This window comes from Peromyscus eremicus, chromosome 6 (genome assembly GCF_949786415.1).
Source record: "Peromyscus eremicus chromosome 6, PerEre_H2_v1, whole genome shotgun sequence".
In the NCBI taxonomy this organism is placed as follows: Eukaryota; Metazoa; Chordata; class Mammalia; order Rodentia; family Cricetidae; genus Peromyscus; species Peromyscus eremicus.
This window is the reverse complement of record NC_081421.1, coordinates 116,698,465-116,721,078: the sequence shown is the minus strand read 5'-3', so window position 1 is coordinate 116,721,078 and position 22,614 is coordinate 116,698,465. Positions and strand designations below refer to the sequence as shown.

Genomic DNA, 22,614 nt, shown 5'->3' with positions numbered 1-22,614 from the left:
CAAATCTTTATTGAACAGCTTCCATGGACCAAGCCTCATAGTTCCTTCATCACTTGTTTAAAAATGAGAGATCTCTCATGTAGACAAAGTGCTTGAGAGGGGTGTGATAGGAAACTCCCACTTGGTAGCTGTTGAGAAACATTGCATTGTAACACAGTAATAATGAAAGACCGCATCACGGAAATAAATTTATTTAAGGAAACGTACACCACATTTCCTCACTTGACAGAGGTAAATCCCCGCCACGTGGAGCCGACTCATGAGACAGGTGGCCGCTCCCAGTTTAGCACCACTCGCCTTGTGTGTACGGGCCAGGGAAAGCTCACCTGAGGAGACATCCAGATGTTTCGTCCCACTGACTGTGCTAACGGACACTGCATAGCACGCCCAAGAAGCAAGTTCCCAGTGCAACCAGCCGAGATCTGAGTGCTCTAGACATCTTTCTGCTAATGTCTGAGTGTGAGCCTTGCATGGCTTACCAGTGCTCCAGCTTCAAGCCCTAACTTGGTATTGAAACCAAATATATGTCTGTGCTGACCACAAATTCACAAATGTCTTCAAATCCAAAGATCACATTTTAAAGCAAATCTTTTTCTAGCAATAAACATATATCTTCACCTGGTTTTAAATATTGCTTACACACTCTGAAATGGTAATATTGTTTCTATCCCAACGTTATGATGTCACAAGTGAGCAGACTGTTGACGAACTTCATTATCATACTTCTATTACATTAATTCCCAGGACGAACCTATCCTCTACCCTCCATGTTTATAAAAAGTAACTTGGAATGTCACTTCGGGTCAGCAGCTGACAGACACCCCCCCTCCTTCTGGATCCACAATTCAGTAAGAATCTTGTAGTGAGCCTCTGCTCCCTCCGGGGTCTCTCTGCACTACCACAGGAGAAAGAGGTCTGGACTTGATTGACATTAGCAGAAGGGATTCATTCAGTCAATGAGAATCAAGTGGTCATCACTTCCTCTCCTGCAACAGAAAAGGGGGTGAAGAAAAGCGAGACTTAAGAATTTTTGTTTGGGTAGCCCTGTGTTGTTATTGTTGTTTTAGACAGGGTCTTATGGAGCTGGGGCTAGTCTCAAACTATGTAGCCTAGGGTAACCTTGATATCCTGGTCCTTCTGCCTCCCTCCCAGAATACATGCATTGCTATGCTTGACATTTACATTTTAACTTTATTACTTGTATTGTAGTGGTGGGAATCAGACTGAGGGCCTTACCTAGGCTAGGCAAGTGTTCTACACTGAGCTATATCCCAGCAGGACTTCCCAAAATCTTTACAAAGAGACTGGAATGCTCTACATTCTAGACACACACAGCTTACATGAGCAAAATGTGAAAGAGGAAGAAAACTGATGAATGGAAATGTGCATGCTCTGAGACTTGGACACTTCTGGAACAACCTGTGAACAGATAACATCTCTGAGGACTCTGCTTTAACGAAGCTGCTATAAAGGCCAAGTACTCATTTGTAGTGGAGAACATTTGACAACTGGTATCTGCTCAACCAGGCCATTCTCTCCAATGAGCCACATCATGTGAGGCCCGGGAAGAGGACTCTGAGGCCAGCAGGCTCACCCTGACAGTATTGCAGTCAACAAATGGTTCAGGAAGGTGTGGGATATATACATCTGGGTACAACTTTGCGGGCAGTTCTAGAAATGTTTCAGTGAGAAGGGAAGACCACCCTGAATGTGGGTAGCCCTATTTCATGGGCTGGGATCTTGGGGTAAATAAAATGGGAGAAGAAGGTCAACTAAGCACCAGCATTCATCTCCACATTCATCTCCAACTGCCGCGTGCTCTGGTCACCAAGCTTTATATGTTCAGACCCTGACCTAAAGTAAATCCTTCTTTCCTTAGGTTGTTCCTCACAGGAATTTTACCACAGAAGCAAGGAAAGTCACTAATATAATAACTACATGACAACAAGACCACCCCAAGAGACCTGCCTTAGCCTTCCCATTTCTTAGGAGGCAGTTGCCAACTAAGAAAATTTATTCTCCTGTGTTCTGGCATCTACAGCAACAATTTGATGCTCTGAGAAGATGAAATGCAATTTTGAAATCATCTCAGAAGACCTCATTTTTTGTTTACCAGACATTCTTTGAATGTGCTCAGTCACCTCACTGCAAGCCTCAAGATAATAGAAACACACATCATGTGAGCTTAAGTAGTCATGGTCTCACCTCTTCCCTTAGGAATTTGAATTATAGAATCCTCCTCAAAAAACATGGGTAAGATATACCTTTAAAATTTCTACCCCCAGCCCAGGTGAAGACACAGATGGGTGCTCTTAAGAAAACCATCCCCATCTGACCTCCATCCTGGTCCCCACACAACTGTGTAGCACGCTCTGGTCACTGAGATTTATGTACTTTCTCTCAGAGTCCAAACAGCCAGCAAAGCCCAGCTGAGCACAGAAGAGCTACTGATGCATGCTTTTAACCAAGAACACTGTGATGGTTTGAAAGAGAATGTCCGCCATAGGCTCATGCATTTGAACACTTAATCCCCAGTTGGTGGAGCTGTTTGGAAAGGATTAGGGGGTGTGGCCTTGTTGGAGGTGTTTCACTTAGAGTGGGTTTTGAGATTTCAAAAGCCCTTGCCATTCCCAGTTCTCTCTCTCTGCCCTGTGTTTGTGGATCAGGATGTGAGCTCTCAGCTACTGTTCCAGTGCCATGCCCGCTGCCACCCTGCTCCCCACCATGACGGCCATGGCTTCAACCTCTGAAACTGTACACCCCAATGAACTCTTTTTCTCTCTGTTGCCTTGGTCATGGTGTTTTGTCACAGCAATAGAGAACTAACTAGGAGAGACCCCAACAGCTTCTTCCCCATTAGGTCCCCATCTGCCCAAGGAGTCCACCTCCAAACTTTAAGACCTCTTCCTTTGGCCCTTAGCAGGCCAGCGTCTTGACTTGGGTACAGTTGATCTCATGAGGCTCTCATAGGTCCCTAAGAGTTTCAATCATGTCAAACCTTGTTGTATAGAACATTGTTTTACCCCCCCCCCCCAAATCTATTTCTCAAACAGATTTGTGTCGGGGAGGAAAAAAAGAAAAGCAAATATTTCCCACCACAAGCTTCCTTGAGAGTGCAATATAACTTTGGAATGACTTCCTTCCAGCCATAGACACAACACTGACCTCCTCAGACAGCAGACACAGGACAGCGAGGCTGATGGCTCTTTTGGGTACCCGTCTTTGCTACTGCGTTCCTTCAGGAATTTCTGCAGATCCGTTTCAGGAAACCCATTTTGCTGGTATTTCTTTTGAAAAGCACAAATGCTGTTACCCCCTTCCCAGAGCATGAGAAATTGTTTCCTTTGTCAACAAGGCAAACCCACCTTCGCGAAATGAAACTCCTGCAGTGCTAGTTCAGATCCAAGAAGGACTTTGAACAAGGATGGCTCAGTCTGTCAGTCCTAGAACAGCTGAGCCAGGGAGGCCGTGGGAACTGGACAGTGGAAAGGAAAGCTCCAGAAAGCACTCCAGGGGAGCAGGGAGAAGAGGTGCATTGAAAAGAAGAATGAAAGAAAGTCAGACCCAGAAAGCTGGAGTGTTAATAATGAGACCAGCAGACAAATTTCACTCTACACAGTTCCCACCCAGAATCTGATGGGGATATGACCCCCATTCTCTGCGCACATGGAAGGTGACCACAGAGTGGGACAGGGATAGATTTTTCTCAACAGACAAAAAACCCCTAGCTTCCAGTCATGCTTAGTAAGGTCATCCAGCTCAACACTGATACCTGCCCCACATAAGGACACTATCATGTCAAAGATAGGAATTTTCATGGGCAAGAGCCTGGAATTTTGTCCCAACACACCCTGGGACAGGGGTCAACTACCACGTACACTCTGACCCCAGTCCTCACCCACTGATCACTGACCAGCTTTCTTTTGAGTTAGTATGGAAAGGGCTGAGTAGAGAGCAGCACCCTGTGTGGCTTAGGCACTGGCCCTGAAGAGTTTTCCTAGCACAACCATCTGCTGTGGAGATATCAGCTCCAAAGACAGTGAGCTTCCTTAGCGCTGTAAATCAACCACACAGGCCCTGTCTGAAAGGGTGTGGGATGCACCATGGCTTAGGAAAGCTGGAACCTTCGCTTTTTTTACCTTAACGGAGTGCGCACTACAAGTGTTCCTATCACTAGGTTTGAGGCACGTCACCAGCTACCCAGTCGTCAGGGTGGCCATCACCTCCCACCACCGGCATTTACCCTAAAACCTGAGTCCCAGGCAGCCATGCAGGCTGGAGCATCTGTCTGTGCCAACAACAGCCATCTGGTTGTTGAGTTCACCACACTCAGCTTTTCTTCCTTCCTCTCTTTTTCCCAGCATGCCTCCAAACCAAACCACATTGTTCGGGGTACCAAGTAAAACGTTTCAAGTGCTGTGCTGGCCAGCTTTTGTCAACTTGACACAAACTAGGGTCATCTGAGAGGAGGGACTCTCGACTGAGAAGACGCCTCCATACGATTGGACTGTAGGCAAGCCTGTAGGGCATTTGCTTAATTAGTGATTGATGGGGGAGGGCCCAGCCATTGTGGGAGGTACCACCAGGGCTGGTGGTCCCGGATTCTGTAAGAAAGCTGGCTGAGGAAGCCATGATGAGCAAGACAGTAATCAGCAGTCCCCTCCCCCTTGGCCTCTGCATCAGCTCCTGCCTCCAGGTTCCTGCCCTGACTTCCTTCAGTGTTGGAATAAGATGTGGAAGTAAGCCAGATAAAATAAACTCTTTCTTCCCCAACTTGCTTTTGGTCACGGTATTTCATCACAGCAATAGAAACCGTAAGACAAGTGTATATTTAAAATTAGTCATCAGAACAAAAAAAGGTTTATTTTCTAAATTTTTAAGAACATGACTAAAATTATCTTTCAATAAGATTACAGCCTTTCCTCTGTTCCAACCCATACAGTATTTACGGTGCTTTGGGGCAGCAAATCCGGACCGTGACTTACCTTAATGGTGTGATAAGAGTCGGTGATGAGGGCGATGAAAAGGCTGAGGACCATGTATATGAAGAGGCTGATGAAGGAGTAGAGGTAGACGCGGCTGAACAGCCACACCAGGACGCTCTTCTGCTGGATCTGAGCGAAGGTGGCGAACATGTCATCACCGTTGACCAGAGAGAACAGGCATTCAGACACTATGTTCAGGTTTTCAAACTGCAGGGCAAAGACAAGGGAGCTCCTGAGTGTCGGCACAGTGCCATGGGGAACAGGGAGCTGCCGGTGGCTGGGTTCGTCACTGGTAGAACTGTGATGTCTGGATCTTACAGCCAGCTACATATGGAAGTGCTTAAGACAACACAAGACCAAAGGGCTTTCCTAAGTGGCCATAGCCTTCCCAACCACATGAGAAACACTTTTCCAGGAACTCCCCACTCCAAAAAGTGGACAGGCCACAGCCAAGATAGACAAGGCCCCGTGGCAGAGCTGGGGTGGGCCATACAAGGTCAGTGACGTTCTGAACTAGTTCTCAGTAAGCAGAGGAAAAGGTTGTCTTCAGTGACAATGGGGAACTGTGGTGCTGAGACACAGCAATGTCTGAGCAAAGACATCTGAGCCAAATTGCACAGGGCCTCAGTGAGACAGGCTTACGTCAGTCTCAATCCAGCTCACAAGCAGACTTGAATGAAGGCCATCTGAGCCATGGGAGTGATGTGATTTGATGCATGCTTATTTAAAAACTAATGGCCTGTGGGAGATCTCCCAGAAGAGGAGCAGCCCAAGGGCAGGTGCCAGTCAAAGGTGACATTAGGAGTCCAAGTGAGGCAAAGAGTCCTAACCAGGAAAAAGAGACTCTGGAGAAAGTATATCTGCAGTAATCATGTGATGGTTAATATTGATTGTTGACTTGACAGGATCAAGAGTCACCTAGGAGACACACCTCCAATAAGTCTCTGAGGAGTTTCCAGACTAGTTAAACTTGGGTGGGAAGATTCATCCTTTATATAGGTGGCAACATTTTTTTTTATATATATATATATATATATATATATATATATATATATATATATATGTATATATATGTATATATGTGTGTGTATAATTCATATCATAATTTTTTATAATAATTATAATTAATATAATATAATAATACATATTATATATTCCCAGGGCCGAGTAAAAAGGAGAAAGTGAACTGAGCACCCGTGTTCATCTTCTCCTGCTTCCTGACTTCAAATGCAATGTGACCAGCCACCTCATGGTCTCACCACCACGACTTCCCCACCATGATGAAATACACCCTCAAACTGTAAGCCAAAGCAAACCCTTCCTTTAGTTTCTTTTGTTAACTATTTTGTCACCACAACAAGAAATTACCATTCATAGGCTTTTAACAGACAGTTTTAGACACAGTACATCTGAGGTACCAGGCGGGAACTCGGACATTAGGTAGTCTAGCTGAGGTGTGCACACGGAGCTTAAGCACTGATCCACTTAAGGCTAACACAGAGTAGCGCCAGAATCCACAGCCAGTCATCCTGGCTTTGAGGAGCTATCAAACTTCTGCCCCTCCACTAAAACAAACTGCATGCTATCAACAAACATGTCCCAGGGGCCAGGGGTTTAAACAGTAGACGAATATGAAAAACTCATGGAGTAATAATGACTTAACAAGCAAAAGACAGTATAGTTTTCAGAAATACGTGAGACAGGTTACTGCGAAATTTTCAGTCAAATTCTGACATTAGAGGTCAGGGACTCTGTGTTCATTAACTGAGCACTGGGAACAACCAAGGCCTCAATAAACATCTGGGATGTCTCCACATGGGGGAGGAGGGATATGCTGTCACTTTACAGGTAACAAAATGAACCTCCCATCACCCTATCCAAGAAAAGGGCTCTCCTTCCAAATTCTTCTATTTCTGTAATTGGTTCCAACCACCAACCAAAAGAAACATCTGTACTGAAGCAATGGAGCATGCTCCACTTTGTGCCGCTTGGCCGGCCTTCCCGACTCCTGGGTCCTCTGGAGCCTGTGTGCTTTATGGTGGAACCATCCTCCCTCTTCCACCCTGATGTCAGTGCTAACATTGGCTTGTTACAGAAACTTTAGGGAAGGCTTTTGCATGCCAGTCTCTCTCCCCTGGAATCCAGATGGAAAAGAACAAACAAACAAAACCCCCCAATTTCACAGAGATGGCTTTAAAGCTGTTTCTCTTGCTTATGACCATGAAAGCTGAAAACATGAGCACAGACGGTCAATGAGTCCTTATTCTGTGTCGCCTCCTGGCTCCTGCCTGTCAATATCAACACCCGAGCTCAGCTCCCCCCACAGCACATTTCCCTGGTAGAATTCCGTCTCTTCGTCTCATATATTCCCCCTTCCTCTCTGCGTCAAACAACGTCAGCATTCAAGGGCCAATTCAAAGTCTACTTGGGGATAGAAAGTTCCGTCAGCTTCAGCCCCTGCTCCACTGTCACAAGAACTACAGAGAACATGGAGGGCTGTCTTCTAATTGCTCTGAAATGCATTTCCATACCACAGTTGGAGAGCAAACACCACATCTTATACATGTTGTCCTACACACACTACCGGTATAAACACAATGCCCATCTCAACATGAATGTATTCATAACCAGTGTTATCTCTCCCTCAGTGCACAAATAAGACCTATCCCAACCCATCAAGTTAAAGCAAAGACCCAACAAGTAACTAGTGTACTGGGTCATTTTTCTACCACAAGAACAGATTATAACCAAAGTCACATTCAGTGGCCAGATTCCAAACACATGAGCATAAAAGCAGCCATGGTCAGGTACTGAAGTGTCTCTAGTTAGATGGCACATTGGCTACCTCCTAAGAATGGCAAGCCCCCATGTCTAGCTGCTTTTCTTGTCACTGTGAACAAATGCCTGGCAAAGAGGGAGGATTATCTTGCTCATGGCTTGGGGGAGGCTGGAATATACAATCCCTCAGGGCAGGAAGGCAGGGCAGTGATTGCCTACAGCAACTGCTTGCTCACATCTCAGCGGGACAACCAACAGTCAGGACGCTCCCCTGGTTCTCTTCTTTCCCCCTTTTTATTCATTCTTGCCTCTGAGCCCTTACAATGGTACCACTCACTTTCAGGATTAGTCCTCCCTCCTCTGCTGGAACTTTCTGGAAATGCCCAAATGCTTATGCCTAGAGGTGTGTCTCTGAGGTGATTCTCAGTCTAGGCAGGTTGATCAGGCAGATTAACCTGGAAGGCAGGTCAACTGCCTCTCAGAGGCAAACCTGCTGGGCGCCTGACACACTCCAGGCCTCAGGGTGGGCACTGAAGAGGAATGAGCCACAATCTCTGCCTTCCAAGAACTAAGTTCTGACAGAGCTGTGTGTGTGCAGACAGTAAACAGCCAATAGGTATTTCCATTAGAAGTCCTGGTGGGTTCAATGAGATCACAGAAGGAAACAAAACATTTATGTTATAAATGATGTTTGTGAGTGAGCCAAAAGACCTTCCGTTGGGATGCAGATATAACCTGCATTGGCTTATGTCAGGGAATGGTTTAAAGCATGCTCTAAGAGCAAGTAGCAAGAATCTCTTGTAATATTTAGATATAATATTTCAGCTGGCTCATGATTATTTTGAATAAGCAAAGTATCTGAGCATGACCAAAAGCCTTGGAAATTTCTGGATTTTGCCCATGGCCTCAGCAAAGTGCAATGGCTTTTCAATGCCTTGTTCTTATTTGTAAAATGGGGACAATGCAAAATGATTATTCATGCATCGTAGTTTAAGAAAAAACAAGTCCCCCAGAGACAGGAAATGTAAAAGCCACATTAGAGAAGTGCTTAATAATTCAAAATGAGGTTTGGAAGATCGTCAGCAGTCTTTAGCTCTCTGAGCCCAGACGTCTTCGAGGAGCATGGTGCCAAAGTCCATTAGCGCTGGAAATGAACATCGATGTGACACTTTTTGTTCCTTGAGTTGAATCACCGCAATCAGATGTGTAACAGGAAGACAGGAAGCTGAGGAATCTGGTGCTCTGACTCCCAATCAGTTGCATCAACTGAGGATTTTCCTGACACATTCTCTTTAGAGTTTTTTGTTTGCTTGTTTCTTTTAAATAATGAATGGCTTTCACACTCTAGGTTGCTGTGGTTCTCAAACTACTAATGAATGTTGCCCATGATGCTCAGCTGCTCTAGGGTTTGAGCAACCCCGAAGGGCCTCTGATTCAATGGCTAATGGTATAACCTGGACATTCTAACAGATCAGTTTGGGGGTGCTGCTGGGGGCAATAAAAATTTTCCAACTTCAAATCTAAAGCAGCAGCAGCAAAACAGGGCAGAAAAGCACCAAATTCCAGAATCAGCTGCCCACTGCCTGTGCATTTACTGAGCACACACTCAACGCCTCACTTTCCCAGTCTACCAGCCTGGTTAGAGGTGGGCGTGAGCTGTCACCAGCTAACCAGTCAGGGATGCTAGAGATGCTCAGCATCATTTCACCTTGTGAGAGAGAGAAAGGGAATCTGGCACCAGTGAAAAACATGCCCCAAACTGTAGCCACCCACCACGAGTGGCTGTTGAGCACATGACATGGAGTCTGGGAAACTGAGGTGTTGGGGTGTGTCTCACAGTTGGCAGAGTGCCAACATCGGCATCCATGGATTTGAACAGTAGTCCTGCATAATCAGGGCATAGTGGTTCATGCCTGTAATGCAAGGACTCAGGAGGTAGAGGCAGGAGGGTGAGAAGTTCAAGGCCATCCCCTGCTATATCACCAGTTTGAGGCTAGCCTGGGCTACCTGAGAACCTATCTCCAAAAAAAATTTAATAACTAAGATGAGACATGTGGGAGGCCCCAAACCCCCAGACTTCAAAGAGGACAGAAGACAAAAGAGCGAGGCACTGAGGTGTCTTACCTCACTTACACGCCAGAACTGGGATTTGAGCTTTGCTAGGCTTAACAGGATGTGTCGTTAAGATCAGTTCCACCCTGCTCTTCCTTGTTTTTAATGTGGATATTAGAATATTTCGAAGTGTGCACAGCAGCTGCGTTTATGGCCTCACATTTTGTGTTCTTTGCACAGTGCTAGGCCAGAGCACCAAAGCTTCACCACATCCTTTCAAAGGACAGAGATGAACATACAGGAATGGAGTCAAGCTCACAAAGCAAGTGACCAGTTTTTCAGCAGGTGATCTTGACATGTATTGAAGGAACACAACTGATGAGGGACTTTTGTCCGACAGCTGAGCCACAAGTACAGCCTGCCTCTCAGATCAAGCTGGAAGTCCTTTTATAATGGTGAGCATCAGCCAATACCAAGAGGAGCACCATGGGGTATTATTGGTCAAAGCCTGATTTGGCACTGGGCAGACTGGGTTGACGCTACAATTTGCTGTCTGGGTAACCACAGAAAATAGCTTGGTATATTAAGGTTCCTATTCTCCATAAGGGATGGTATCATCTCACCGAGAGACAAGATGACATGCTGTAGCTTGGATCTCAAAATGTCCCCCAAAGGTTCATGCGATAAAGGTTTGATCTCCAGACTGTGGCACCATTGGGCACCCTTAAGAGGTAGCGCCCACTGGGAGCATGCCTTGAAGGGGTGGATGGAAACCCAGCCCTTCCCGTTTCCCTCATCCCTTTTTGGCTACCTTGTTGCAAACAGACCTTCTCTAGTGTCCTGCCTGGTCACAGGCTCAAGGGCAACAGGGCTAAGTGACCCCGGACTAAAGCCATGAGCTAAAATAAACCTTCCTTCCTTAAAAGTTTATCTGTTGGGCATCTTATCACTGAGGCAGAAGGCTAACCTGAGGGGTAACAGAGCAAAGGAGAACTCAGACAGCGGGCCTAACAAAAAGCAAAGATTAGCAGCCATTTGGTAAACTTCAAACAGTATTAACTGAGAACCTTCCAGAACAATGGTGAGGGACAGAAGAAGAGCAAGGAGCGAGTGACAAAGAGCAAAGGACCGCTTGTCTGACTGTCTTGGGACCCTTGGATTGATGAAACCCAGGTTAGGCTCTGTATTTATTCCACACGGTGCAACAGTGCCCTCTAGTGACAGAGAGGTGGAGACGCTCCAGGAGCAGGAGGCTAGCAAGAGAAAGAAAAATGCAAATTCTCCTGGATCTGCAAAGACTGTGAGCTCTCCCTGTTAGAGTTATCATATCAAAGAACAATTTTTACCTATGAGTCACCTTCAAAGACGTGACACGAAACAGAAAAATCAATAGGATCATCAAGATTTGCTGCTAAGCTGGAGGTTGTCGCTTTGTTCGTTAGACTGTTTTTTTTTTCCAGTAAGAAAAGTCGTGACTCTTTTTTAACACATTAAAGTGACGGAGAGGGTAGCCTGGATGTTCCAAGCAGGGGTTTGATTGAATAGGACATGGTGGAGGGTCCAAGCTATGTGTATCACTCTCTCTGAAGAGCTTATAAACCACCTATCTTGGTTAATGTCAAGGTCAGAACTTAGGGTTGAGCTGTTATATGAACTTGAAGGACATCCTTTGTGTTCTCTGCCTCCTTTCTCCTGGCTGGGTGCCTGGGAACACCAGTAGGAGCATGAAGGGGTTGTGTGTGACCTGAGAGAGACCCTGGAATGCTGTGCCTAGCACCTACCCCACGGCAAACAGGTGGTAATGGCTGTCATCTTTTCTGTTGTCCCAACAGCCAGGAGATCGTGGAAGAAATGCCTTCAGATGCAATGATTCTTTTTACTGTTTGGTTTGGAATACAGCCTCACTGGTTTCTTCTCATGATGTTCTGTCCATCAATGATAACATCGCTTTGAGACAAAGTCTCCTTCTGTTTCTAAGGCTAGCCCTGAACTCACTGTGTGGTCCAGGCTGGCCTTGAACTCACAGCACTCCTCCTTCCTCAAGGCTCCTGGGATTATATCATGCCTGACCATAAGCCCGAGCATAAGCCTGTCCACCCTGGACTTATGGTGCCGACTGAAGAGAGATAATAGTTAGAAATCCAGATGCTGATCTTTAACAAGACGAAAACTGGAAGCTTGAACAAAGCCACCCTCAAAGATGTGAGCTCATTTCAAAAGAAATGAAGCATTTATCCTTAGTGAAGCCATTTCTCCTCCCCATTCTCCTCAGTGGACGTAAAGCCTCATACTTCACACTGGAGGATTCTGTCATAATTCCCTGACTTTTTTCCCCAGTTTTACTAACAGTGATCTTGTGCAAACATCTTGCATTGAATGTGTCAGATCCTCAGCCAGGCCCAGACTACTAGGAGAGGTGTGTTTTCCCATCTCCTGGAGTTCTTTTTCAAAATCCTAAAGCCACTCCAATGTCCTGAAAAGGCGGCAGAGAAATAGAAAAAAGAAAGTTCTCCGGGTACTGACGTCAGGGTGCTCGCTGGAGTGGAGGAGGTAAGTGCTGGAGGCTCAGGGTGAAGGGCCCCACGTGCCCTCGATGCAGAAGGAATTGGAGCTACTCACCTTCTCATGGTACGGTCCCAAGACAATCCAGCCGCAGAACGTGTACCCCAGGTAGATCATACCAGCACAGGCGCAGAAGCGGAGGACTTTGGGCAGCGAGGCCTGCATGGTGAGAATGAGCACCTGGAAAACAGTTGCAGCAGTGGCTGCGTTGGAGGACGGGAACTATCCGGGAGAACGCGGCAGAGAAACGAGTGTCAACCACGACGGCGCTTCTGAGAGCTTACGTTGTATGTTTGAAAGTAGCCCAAGTATCTGATGACTCCAACCCAGACCAAGAGCGTTGACGTCCCGAGCAAAATGCTGCACAGATCGTAATTGGTGAGGTTCTAAAGGAGGAAAAGAACGCACTGGTAAGTAAACAGCCTGGTCCCCTTGGCTTGTTTACCTCCCTTTCATGGATGAGAACTGACCATCCCCTATCCATATCTGTCACCCCAGCACTTGGGATGCTGAGGCTGGAGAATCACCATAGCTCCCAAGTTCCCTGGACTATATAGTAAATTCTACGCCAGCCTGAACTACATAGTAAGTTCTAGGCCAGCCTGGGCTACAGAGACCTTGTCTCCAAACAAAAACAATGAAGAAGAAGATGATGAAGAAGAAAAGAAGTGGGGGGGGGGAGAGGAAGCAGAGGAAAGCTTCAAATGTTTGGTGTTTATTTTCTTTTAGTACTTTAATTGTGAACGGATTTCTTTTCCAAATAACATTTTGAAATAGGACTTGCTTTTATCACTGACCCAGGCATGAAAGAGCATGGTGTTTGTCAAATATCAAACAACACAACCCAGTCACTGTTGGAAGCAAACTCCAGTGTGATTAACTGTCATAGTTCCTACTCCTAAGAGTTCTAGGCTTCATTACAGAGACAGACAACAAACACAATTCTAATACGATATGCTAAGTTCTATGAGAGACACAGCGGCCACTTTTCACAGAGGCCCTCCAATGGGCATGACCCAGGGCAAAGATAGACCTGCAGCACAGACTGAAGAGAAGTCTACAAGCTCGTGACAGAGGCTGAACATCCCCAGGACTGAGAACTGGCAGATGAAAGGGCAGTAGAAAAGCCAGAGCCCTGTGAGGGGTACCTTAGGGGCCATGGTGATGGGAGGTCCCTTCATCCTAAGTAGATGCCATGGAAAATATTGTCGCAGCAAGGTAGGCATTTCCAGGAGTTTTTCCCAGCCACTGTGCAGCTGGATCTGTGGCATTCAAGACTAAAGACAGAAGCGCAAACAAGAAGAAAGCAGAGGCAATCCAGGCCAGAGAGGAAGTCAGCCTGAGAGGAGCCAGAGGTCGCTGGGATGGAGACAGGAGGCACTGTTGCCATGAGGAGGACAGTGTTGTAAGACGGACAACAGAGGAGAGAACCGTTGAACAAAGGAGGCAGAGTCCAACCATGAGAGCAAACCAACTAAGTAACATAAACAACCGGTCAGACTTTGTAGACACTCAAGACTCCTCATCCTTCCCCCCACTATTGGGGCACACAGCATGTCTCTCTCTCTCTCTCTCTCTCTCTCTCTCTCTCTCTCTCTCTCTCTCTCTCTCACTCTCACTCTCACACACACACACACACACACACACACACACACACACACACACACACGCCTGCCACTGGCTCTTCAGACATGTTCAGGAGAGGTGACTGGTCTGTGTACCAGCTGCTTCCTTTGCAAGTTACACAAGTAAATGGACAGATAAATTTAATACAAAGGAATATAGAAAGCAAGCAAGCAAGCAAGAAAGAAACAAAGAAACAAAGAAAGAAGAAACAAAAAAAGAAAACCTTCAGTCTTCCCAAACTTCAATTCCTGTTCTAAAGATGTGACTGCACAGGCCGGAGGAAGGCCATAGATGCCACTGTCCACAGTGCACACTCTTCCTGAGGAAGAGTGAGAGGCAGCCTATGTCACGGATGAGAGAGAAGAGAAAACACAAGATTTGAGCTGGGCTCCAGAAGGACTCTGTCTCACAATGCCAAGACAATACAAGGTTCTAGATGGTGTGTCACTTACCTTGGCTTTGATCTCCATCTTTAATATGGATCCAATTATTGTCATGAGGTCGCTGATAGTGACCAGGACATACCATCCATTGATGAACTCCCATTGGTCAGCATCGCACACGCGTCGCTTGTACTTCTCCAGGAAGAAGTTTAGAAATCTCTACCGCAAACATTGAAAAAGCATTTCTTACAAATCACACAGCCCTCTGGAGGCAGAAGACAGAGCGAACAGTTCCAAGATGGCAGATCTACCTCACGGGGAGACACAACGCCACACACTAAGTCACATTGTCTACGCCAGTGTAAGCAAGCATTACCCCAAACACTAAGTACATGTGCTGCACACCAACAGTGCTAACCCAGAGTGTGTTCCAAACACTGCATGTCATGCCCCTATTCAAACTGGTTGATGGGAACCCTTTGAGCTAGGAGTCTCTTGTAGTCCAGATGTGGGCACTGTGTGCCCAATGCTGTACCTGCACTTGGCAGAGAGAGACCCCAACATTGGATTCAGAATACCTAGAGGGGTGGAAGGCAGATATGAAGCAGATATTTACAGAGTGAAAGTCAAGGGGCTGGAGAGATGTCTCAGCATTTAAGAGCACTCATTGTTCTTCCAGAGGACCTGGGTTCAATTCCCAGCACCCACATGGCAGCTCACAGCTGTCTGAAACTCCAGTTCCAGGAGAACTGATGCCCTCTCCTGGCCTCTGAGGGCACAGGATGCATATAGTACATAGACACACATGTGTGCAAAACACTCATACATATAAAGATAAATCTCAAAATATAATTTAAAGACCAACATGGAAGTTAAGATCAAAGAAAACAGAACATGGGCTATTTTATGCTCTGAAGATGGCATTTCAGTGACTTCCTGCTTCCCCGGACCCCAGTGGGAACCCATGCTCATGCCTCAAGCCAGAGTAAGACACACAGTGAGCCGAAGTACATGCTCCTGAGAATGCATACTGAAAGAGGTAAAAGGTACAATGAACTATTTCAGAAATCAAATCAAAGTATTTCATGCTTCATTATCATCCATTTACTGTGCCTTCTTGTCGAAGTGAACTCTGACTTGAAGAGAAAAGATGGAACCCACGCATGCTCTTCAGATCAGCTCTGAAATTAAAATTTTATTCTGGAAGCCTCTAAATGCTTGAGAGCTTACCACAAGTACCTGTACTTGTTAGCTCAATTTCAAGCAGAATGATTATCTGACCTCCTGAAATAACTTAAACCTTTTTCTTCCTTTTAAAATTTTGATGCACGTATGTGTGCACGTATGTTCACATGCACATGTGTGCATGTGGAGGCCAGAGATGGCAGCCAGGTGCCTTCTTCAGCCACTTCCCACTTATTTTTTTTTTTAACAGTGTCTCTCACTGAACCTGGAGTCACTGATTCCCTCAGACTGACTGGCCAGTGAGCTGCAAGGAGCCTCCCGTTTCCACCACCCCAGAGCTGGGATTACAGTCCGGGATGCAGTCCTGTCTGGCTTTTTCATATGTGTGCTGGGAATCAATCTCGGATCCTCATGCTTACGTGGCAAACACTTTACCAACCAGCCTGTCACACTAGTCCCCGGGGCCTCCTCTCACTTCCTGTAGGTCAGGATGGTAAAGGAAACGGATCGAGAAAGGCAGCGTAGCCCAGAGTCGGCAGACCCCCTTGATTTGGACAGATGCAGGCTGCCGGCCGAGAGAGGAGGGGGAAGAGACATGCTCACCTTCCTCAGCTTCAAAGCAAGGACAATGGATCGTGTGCACAGGATAAGGGATGCCAGGCAGATCACAATGACAAACGCATCAAACACCAGGACATAGGGAGTGCTTCTCTGAACTGCAGAGCAAGGCAGAATGCAGATGTTAAGGACGCCTTGCACAAACTGCAGAATAATTTCCCAGCAAATGGCAGTCTGAAGGGAAATTCAAAGAAACATCGCTTTGTCTGTTGTTAAAACAATAACTATCAGAAGCCAAACCATACTGCATTCATTCCGAAGTCCACAAACAAGCTAACACACCCTGGAGGGAAGGGTCAAGAGCTTACAAATGTAGGCCATGTGAATCAAAATTCTTTATGAACAGTTACTGTAGAACAGAATTCAACAGAAGGTGATCCATCTAGGCTCCACTCAAGAGAGGTGAAAGGGCCAATATGGCCTAAGTTGCTTCACACCAAGAGACAGCAGCAAGTTGGCCTTATTAATAAGAGAGCAAATGAAAACGCCACACTGAGAAGCCACAGTTCTGCTCATCAGCCTCACAGTGCACTGTCCTGCCAGAGCACTAAAAGAAAGGCTTTTCCTGCATGCCAATGCCAAGAAAATCACTCCTGGGAATGAACGTCAGGAAGTGAGCAGTGACCTGGGCTTTGCTTCGGAAGGAATGCACAGTGGAGGAGGCTGTGCAGAGAGAGCAATCTGTAAGCTTAGCTGCTGCCAGACTTCACGGTTACACATTGTAGCCGATGCTCTCCCCTTCCACACGGTGACTCCACCGGCTTCCTCTTCTCTGTCCTGCCTGGGGACCTGTCACAAGCTCATGCCTGGAACACGTATACCTGCCCTCGGCCAGAATCCCACTTTGTACACCCCTGCTCAGATTATTTGTTTGGGGAGTCAAGGTTTCTTTCTTCTTGATTAATTCTGTTGCTTGATAATTTCATAAATGTATATAATGTATTCTGACCTCCTGCCCCCATTATCTCAGCTCCTCTCATCCCTGTCCACACCCTTCCCAAATTCATGGCTTTTGTTCTGGTTTGTGACCCATCTGTGTGACCATTGGATTCAAACTATGAGCTGGAGCCTGGTGGGGTCGTAAGTGGACACCCACGGAAAGCGGTGACTTTCTTCTCACTGAATGTGTCTGCAGCAAGCAGCTGATGAGTGCAGGGCAGGGCCCCGAGTCCCACCTCCACCCATGCCTGACTGTCGAAGGCCCATTCTCATGCATTCCCAGTGAAGGCCTGCAACTCTGCAGCTGCTGTGAGTCTGTGGTTGGAGTGTGTTGGAAGTGGCTGTGACTTACCTAGAAGATGGCATTTCACAGCATCCCTCCCATCCCCTCCACCGCCTTCCCACCCCAGTGCTTCCTGGTTGCGGGGTAAGGTGTGAGCCTGCAGCTTACTACTTCATATCTACCTGACGGGGTAGACTCTTATCCCCCTAGAACCATAGGCTCAAATAACTCTTCCTTTTTAAGTCATTACAGAAGGTCATAACACCAACTCACCTCGGTCATGGTGTTTTATCACAGCGATAGAAAAGTAACTAATACAATAACTGGTGCTGAATGTGAACTAGTGGAAATTCTCCTGCCTCAGCCTCCCAAGTGTTGGCAACATCCAGCAGTCACTGATTTCTTACCTCACTGAAACTATTTTACCTTGTAGACACAGCTTCCAAACCTGAGTTTGGAAAACACTGGTTCAGAAATACACACTGGCACTCTGACCAGGGAAGTCCCACACCCAACTCTCTCCACCCTGCCGAACACCTGATGTATAAAGACACCCTTCCACTGTCTGCTGTGGGACACCGGCTCAAGGCTGTCCAAACACGTGTTAACTCCCACCCAGCAATAAGTAAATGCTCTCACATCCCCCATCAGTGGGAAGCCCTGCCACCAGTTCCCAAGCCTCATGTGACTCATTAAAAACTCAACTTGATGGAGACCAGAAGCACACTTGGGGAAGGGGTATCAGGAAGCAGATGAAAGGGGGCGTTGCCTGATGTGGGTGAATGTGGGCAATGACAGGAGAACCAAGCAGCCCAGAAGCTGAGTGAGTGGGAAGGAGCATGAGAACGCTTAGGAAAGAGCCCACCAGATGTCGTCTCTTGTCTCTCAGGAGGGATTCTCAAGCCACCACACAGCTTCGAATGAAAGAGAGGGCATCAGCCATCTCCAAAGCTGCTTTCTAAACTTCAGCTTTTTAATGATTTCATAACCCTTCACTTTATCTTAAATGCACGTTTTTCTGGTGATGAGGCTGAGTTTCTTTCTTTTTTTTTTTTTCGGTTTTTCGAGACAGGGTTTCTCTGTGTTGTTTTGGGGATGGCTCAGCCGTTAAAGGCTAGGCTCACAACCAAAAATGTAAGAGGCCGAGTTTCTTAAGACACAGCTATGCAAATAGCACATTTTAGTTATTTATATATGTGTGGCATGTGTTTCTCCCTATTGAACACAGGGAGGAGCTAGAGCTCCATAGTGCTGGGATTGCAGGTCTGTGATGCTACACCAAGCTCAAGGCTGTTTTAGGAATATTGACCATGAGGTAACTGAGGAAATGTCCCTATGTTTATTCAGGCTGCCATCTGCACTCTGGGGTCTGGTTGTCCAAGTCTTGGATCGAAACATACCTTCTGTAAGAATCATGTCACGATCCCCACTCATCCCTGGTCAAATTTATCATTTACCTTCTTCCTCAGAAGTACCTTTCATAATTCTGCACCTGTCTCTACCTGTATGCACTAGAGATCTGGTCAGGGCAGTCTCCCTCACTAAGACTTTTCCTCCTCTGATAGAGCTGAGCAACTCTGCTAACTCCCATCCTCAGCACTGAGCACCAACTCCTCAACAAATGCAGTCATTGCTTTTGCTCTGTAGAATAGTCTAAGACAGAGAGGCCAAGAGACAGGTCTAAGGCCCCAGACATGGCCAACAGAACCAGAATGCAAACCCAGGCCATCTGGCTGCAGAGGCTGATCTTCTAAGCCACTGACTCATGCTAAGTTCTCCAGAGAACCAATAAACACTTGCTGATGTGGGTAGAAGTCTCGAGACTAGTGTTTGAGCTTTGTTTTCAAGGAACTTTCTTCCCACCACCAACCACAGCAATCACATCGGTTCTCCACTTACTAGACCCAGATATGTTCAGGCCTTTACATTCTTCTATGTTGGCCTCGCTGTTCAGATAGACTTTGATTTTTCCACTGTGAGCTGTGTTGTCAAAGGTAATCTAGAGACAGAAATGGAGAGGTTATAGTCCAACGGGAGGTGGGAGTCATTAGGTCAACTGCTTATGAAGGTCAGCGGCACCCAGCTGGAACTCGGATACAGAGATCGTACCAACAAAAATGCCCCAGCACATGGGTTCTGGTCTAGCTGCTGTCACTGTGATAAAACACTGACCTTAAGCAGTCCGAGGATATTTCAGCCTACAACTGCAGCTTGCACTCGGCACAGAAAGGGTCACAGCGGGAACTGAAGGACACACCACAGAGGAAGGCCGCTTACAACCTTTACTCAGCCCGCTTTCTTTTTTTTTTTTTTTTTTTTTTCGAGACAGGGTTTCTCTGTGTAGCTTTGCGCCTCTCCTAGAACTCACTTGGTAGTCCAGGCTGGCCTCGAACTCACAGAGATCCGCCTGGCTCTCCGAGTACTAGGATTAAAGGTGTGCGCCGCCGCCGCCGCCGCCGCCGCCGCCGCCGCCGCCGCCGCCGCCGCCGCCACCACCACCACCACCGCCCGGCCAGCCCGCTTTCTTATGCAGCCCAGGACCACCTGCCCAGGGATGGCAGTGCCCACAGTGGGATGAGCTCTGCTCGGCAGCCAAGAAAAGGCTCCACCCAGGTGCTAACTGGCCAGTCCAATCTGGGTGATACTCCAGTAGATGCTCTCTCAGATCGCAGCGGGCTATGTCGAGCTGACAGCTGAAGCTAACTAGGAGAATTCCTCTCCAATTTTCTGTTAGTGTTGAAAACTACATTGTAAAGTGGTGAAGGGTTTCTGTGGGTGCCAGGGATCTGAACTCGGGTCCTCATGATTTACACACTGAGTCACCTTCCCAGACCAGGAATACAGTTTTAGGGAGTTGGAAAGGGCTGGCTCCATCTTCACATGAAACAGTCTCTAGATGAGACCACCCCATCATTAAAGCTGCTCTAATGCAGCAGCATCTAATGTCTGCAGGCTGCAGGGTTTATCTTCTTCTACAAAATCCACAGGGAACAAAACAGACGGGGACTGCCGTAAAACACAGACACTTGCCGTATTCTGAAAGCTGTAACAGTCTGGTACCTCTCGGGAATGAATTGCCTGTAGGTCGATTCCTCTGAGGGCAAAGGAGATATCGACTTGCACGAGCCTGAATAAGATACAGTAAAGGGCAGAAATGTCAGTGTCAGTTACCACTGTCCACCTCCCAGGCCTCCTCTCCTGGGATCTGAGGCTTGATGCTGTGCTTACCGGTAAAAATCCAGCCTGAAGAAAGAGGTCTGTGCCCAGTCCTCGGGTTCCTTGTCGAGCCCCTGGAGGTCTAGGTGAAGGCAGTCTAGAGCGACAGACAGACAAGGAATGGTCACTTCTAACCTGATGCTGAAATGAGGACAGCAGTCATGTGATGAGAAGAAGCAGGACCCTTTGAACGTCTCACAAAGCTAAGCACAGCATGGAGCACGGTAATGCTTCAGTGGAGAAGCTGGCAGGCGCCACTTTCAGTCGGGGGCCACGTTAACATGGGCAGTCTCAGGAAGAAGCAGGCTTCAGGTACCTCCTGCTGCAATGCACTGGGAAGGATGCATGCCTGGTGTGATGTTCCTTCCCCGGATGCACAACCTCAACCAGGTGTGATGGAACAAAAATGCCTGGTAGAGGACATTCTTCTCTTTGAAAATCTAGTGGTCTGCAGAAGATGGGTGGCAAATGCCTTTAACCCCAGCTTTCAGGAGGTGGAGGCAGGAGGATCTCTGTGAGTTCAAGATACGAGGTCACTGAGCAAGAGTGCAACTCTGCTGTGCCCTGTTAAACCCTCACAGTCTCCAGAGTAGCTGGCACCCGAAACACGCCCCTGACATGTGGGATATATTTGTGCTTAATAAAAATGTGCCACCCTGGGCCAAACACGAGGGCACAGAACTGAACAGACAGTTCCGTGAAACAGTGTACCACAGGCAACGTGCTGCGGCCGTGTGTGCTCTCTGGTTAATGAATTGTTCTCTTTAATCCTCAAAGCAAATGTGAGAGACAGGCAGCGATGATGACGTCACAGCTGAAGAAACCATAAAGATATGGCTGCACAATTATCTGCTGTCCATCAATATGTAAACACACCCGTTCTTGCCTCCATATCCTGAGTTCTGCCGAGGCTGACCTGTCTTCTTGGTTTAGATACCCTTTCTTGCATACAGTAGAGGAAGCCTGCTAATGAGGCAAACGTGCATAGGATGATCTCACACATTGGAGTAAGCTCCTTGGCTTTTCCTTGAACTACTTAGAGAATAATTCTTCCATGTGTTAAATATTAACAACTGCCTATGTGGCCAGCTTATCTGGTGGGCTAGCCTCAGACATAATACATAGTACATTAAGTATACATTGATAAATAATGTGTATTTTCCTTTAAATTAGTAGAATCTTATATTCAAAGAAACATGATAGAAGTTTGTAAGCTAATTTTATACTATGTGTAAAATTTGCCTTATGAAAGTCTGCTTGGTTGTTCAAATTTTCTGTTGCTTTATAATCCCAAAGCTACATGTTAGCTCGCTATATATTCAGAACGCTCTGAAATATGGCTGACTTCACACCACAGTCAGTGCTCCTGAAGCCACCAAGAGCTTGCTAGTAGCAAAACCAGTTTCCTAAAACAGAAGGGAAAAGCCCCAAGGAAAACATCAGAACTCCAGCAGGAATAGCAGATATTTAGAACAACAGCATCATCATTCAGATGGCTCCCCCTTATAGGATTTTCCAGAAAATGGTGACCTCCTCAGAGTGTCACAGGTTAGACTTGTCTTTAAAGAGCTGGGGACATGGTGAAGCAGTCTTATGCTAAGGACATTTGGAAAGAAAAACAGGACTAGGAATAATGAGATGACTCATTGGATAAAGGTACTTGCTGCCAAGTCTAATGACCTGTGTTCAATCTCTTGAGTCCGCATGGAAAAGGAGAGAACAGACCACAATTTGTCCCCTGACCTACACACACACACACACACACACACACACACACACACACACACACGTATATTTAAAAATCTTAATAAACTAAAAAATTGCATTAAAATAAAATTATATAGAGTGATCATCTCTGATCTAAAAATTCCAAATCTTTAAAATGCTCCCAAAATTTTAAACTTCTTAAACAATGACCTGATGTCTTGAGGAGAAAATTCTACACATGCCCTTATAGGATGAAGAACAGTCAAAATGCAGAGACACT

The 22,614-nt window shown here is 46.5% G+C and overlaps 1 protein-coding gene across 1 annotated transcript in view; it reads right to left on the bottom strand.

Annotated features, from left to right (window-relative positions):
* Positions 1–244: 244 nt before the first annotated feature.
* The window catches only part of Mcoln2 (mucolipin TRP cation channel 2), a 49,915-nt gene continuing 27,545 nt past the window's right edge, over positions 245–22,614 (bottom strand). The window contains exons 5-14 of the mRNA XM_059265046.1: positions 20,640–20,724; positions 20,442–20,538; positions 19,311–19,410; positions 16,175–16,287; positions 14,456–14,605; positions 12,662–12,763; positions 12,435–12,557; positions 4,986–5,192; positions 3,166–3,287; positions 245–986 (exon numbers count right to left, since the gene is read on the bottom strand). Of these exons, the coding sequence (XP_059121029.1) occupies positions 950–986; positions 3,166–3,287; positions 4,986–5,192; positions 12,435–12,557; positions 12,662–12,763; positions 14,456–14,605; positions 16,175–16,287; positions 19,311–19,410; positions 20,442–20,538; positions 20,640–20,724 (1,136 nt within the window). The 3' untranslated portion in view covers positions 245–949. The remainder of the gene's footprint in view (positions 987–3,165; positions 3,288–4,985; positions 5,193–12,434; positions 12,558–12,661; positions 12,764–14,455; positions 14,606–16,174; positions 16,288–19,310; positions 19,411–20,441; positions 20,539–20,639; positions 20,725–22,614) is intronic.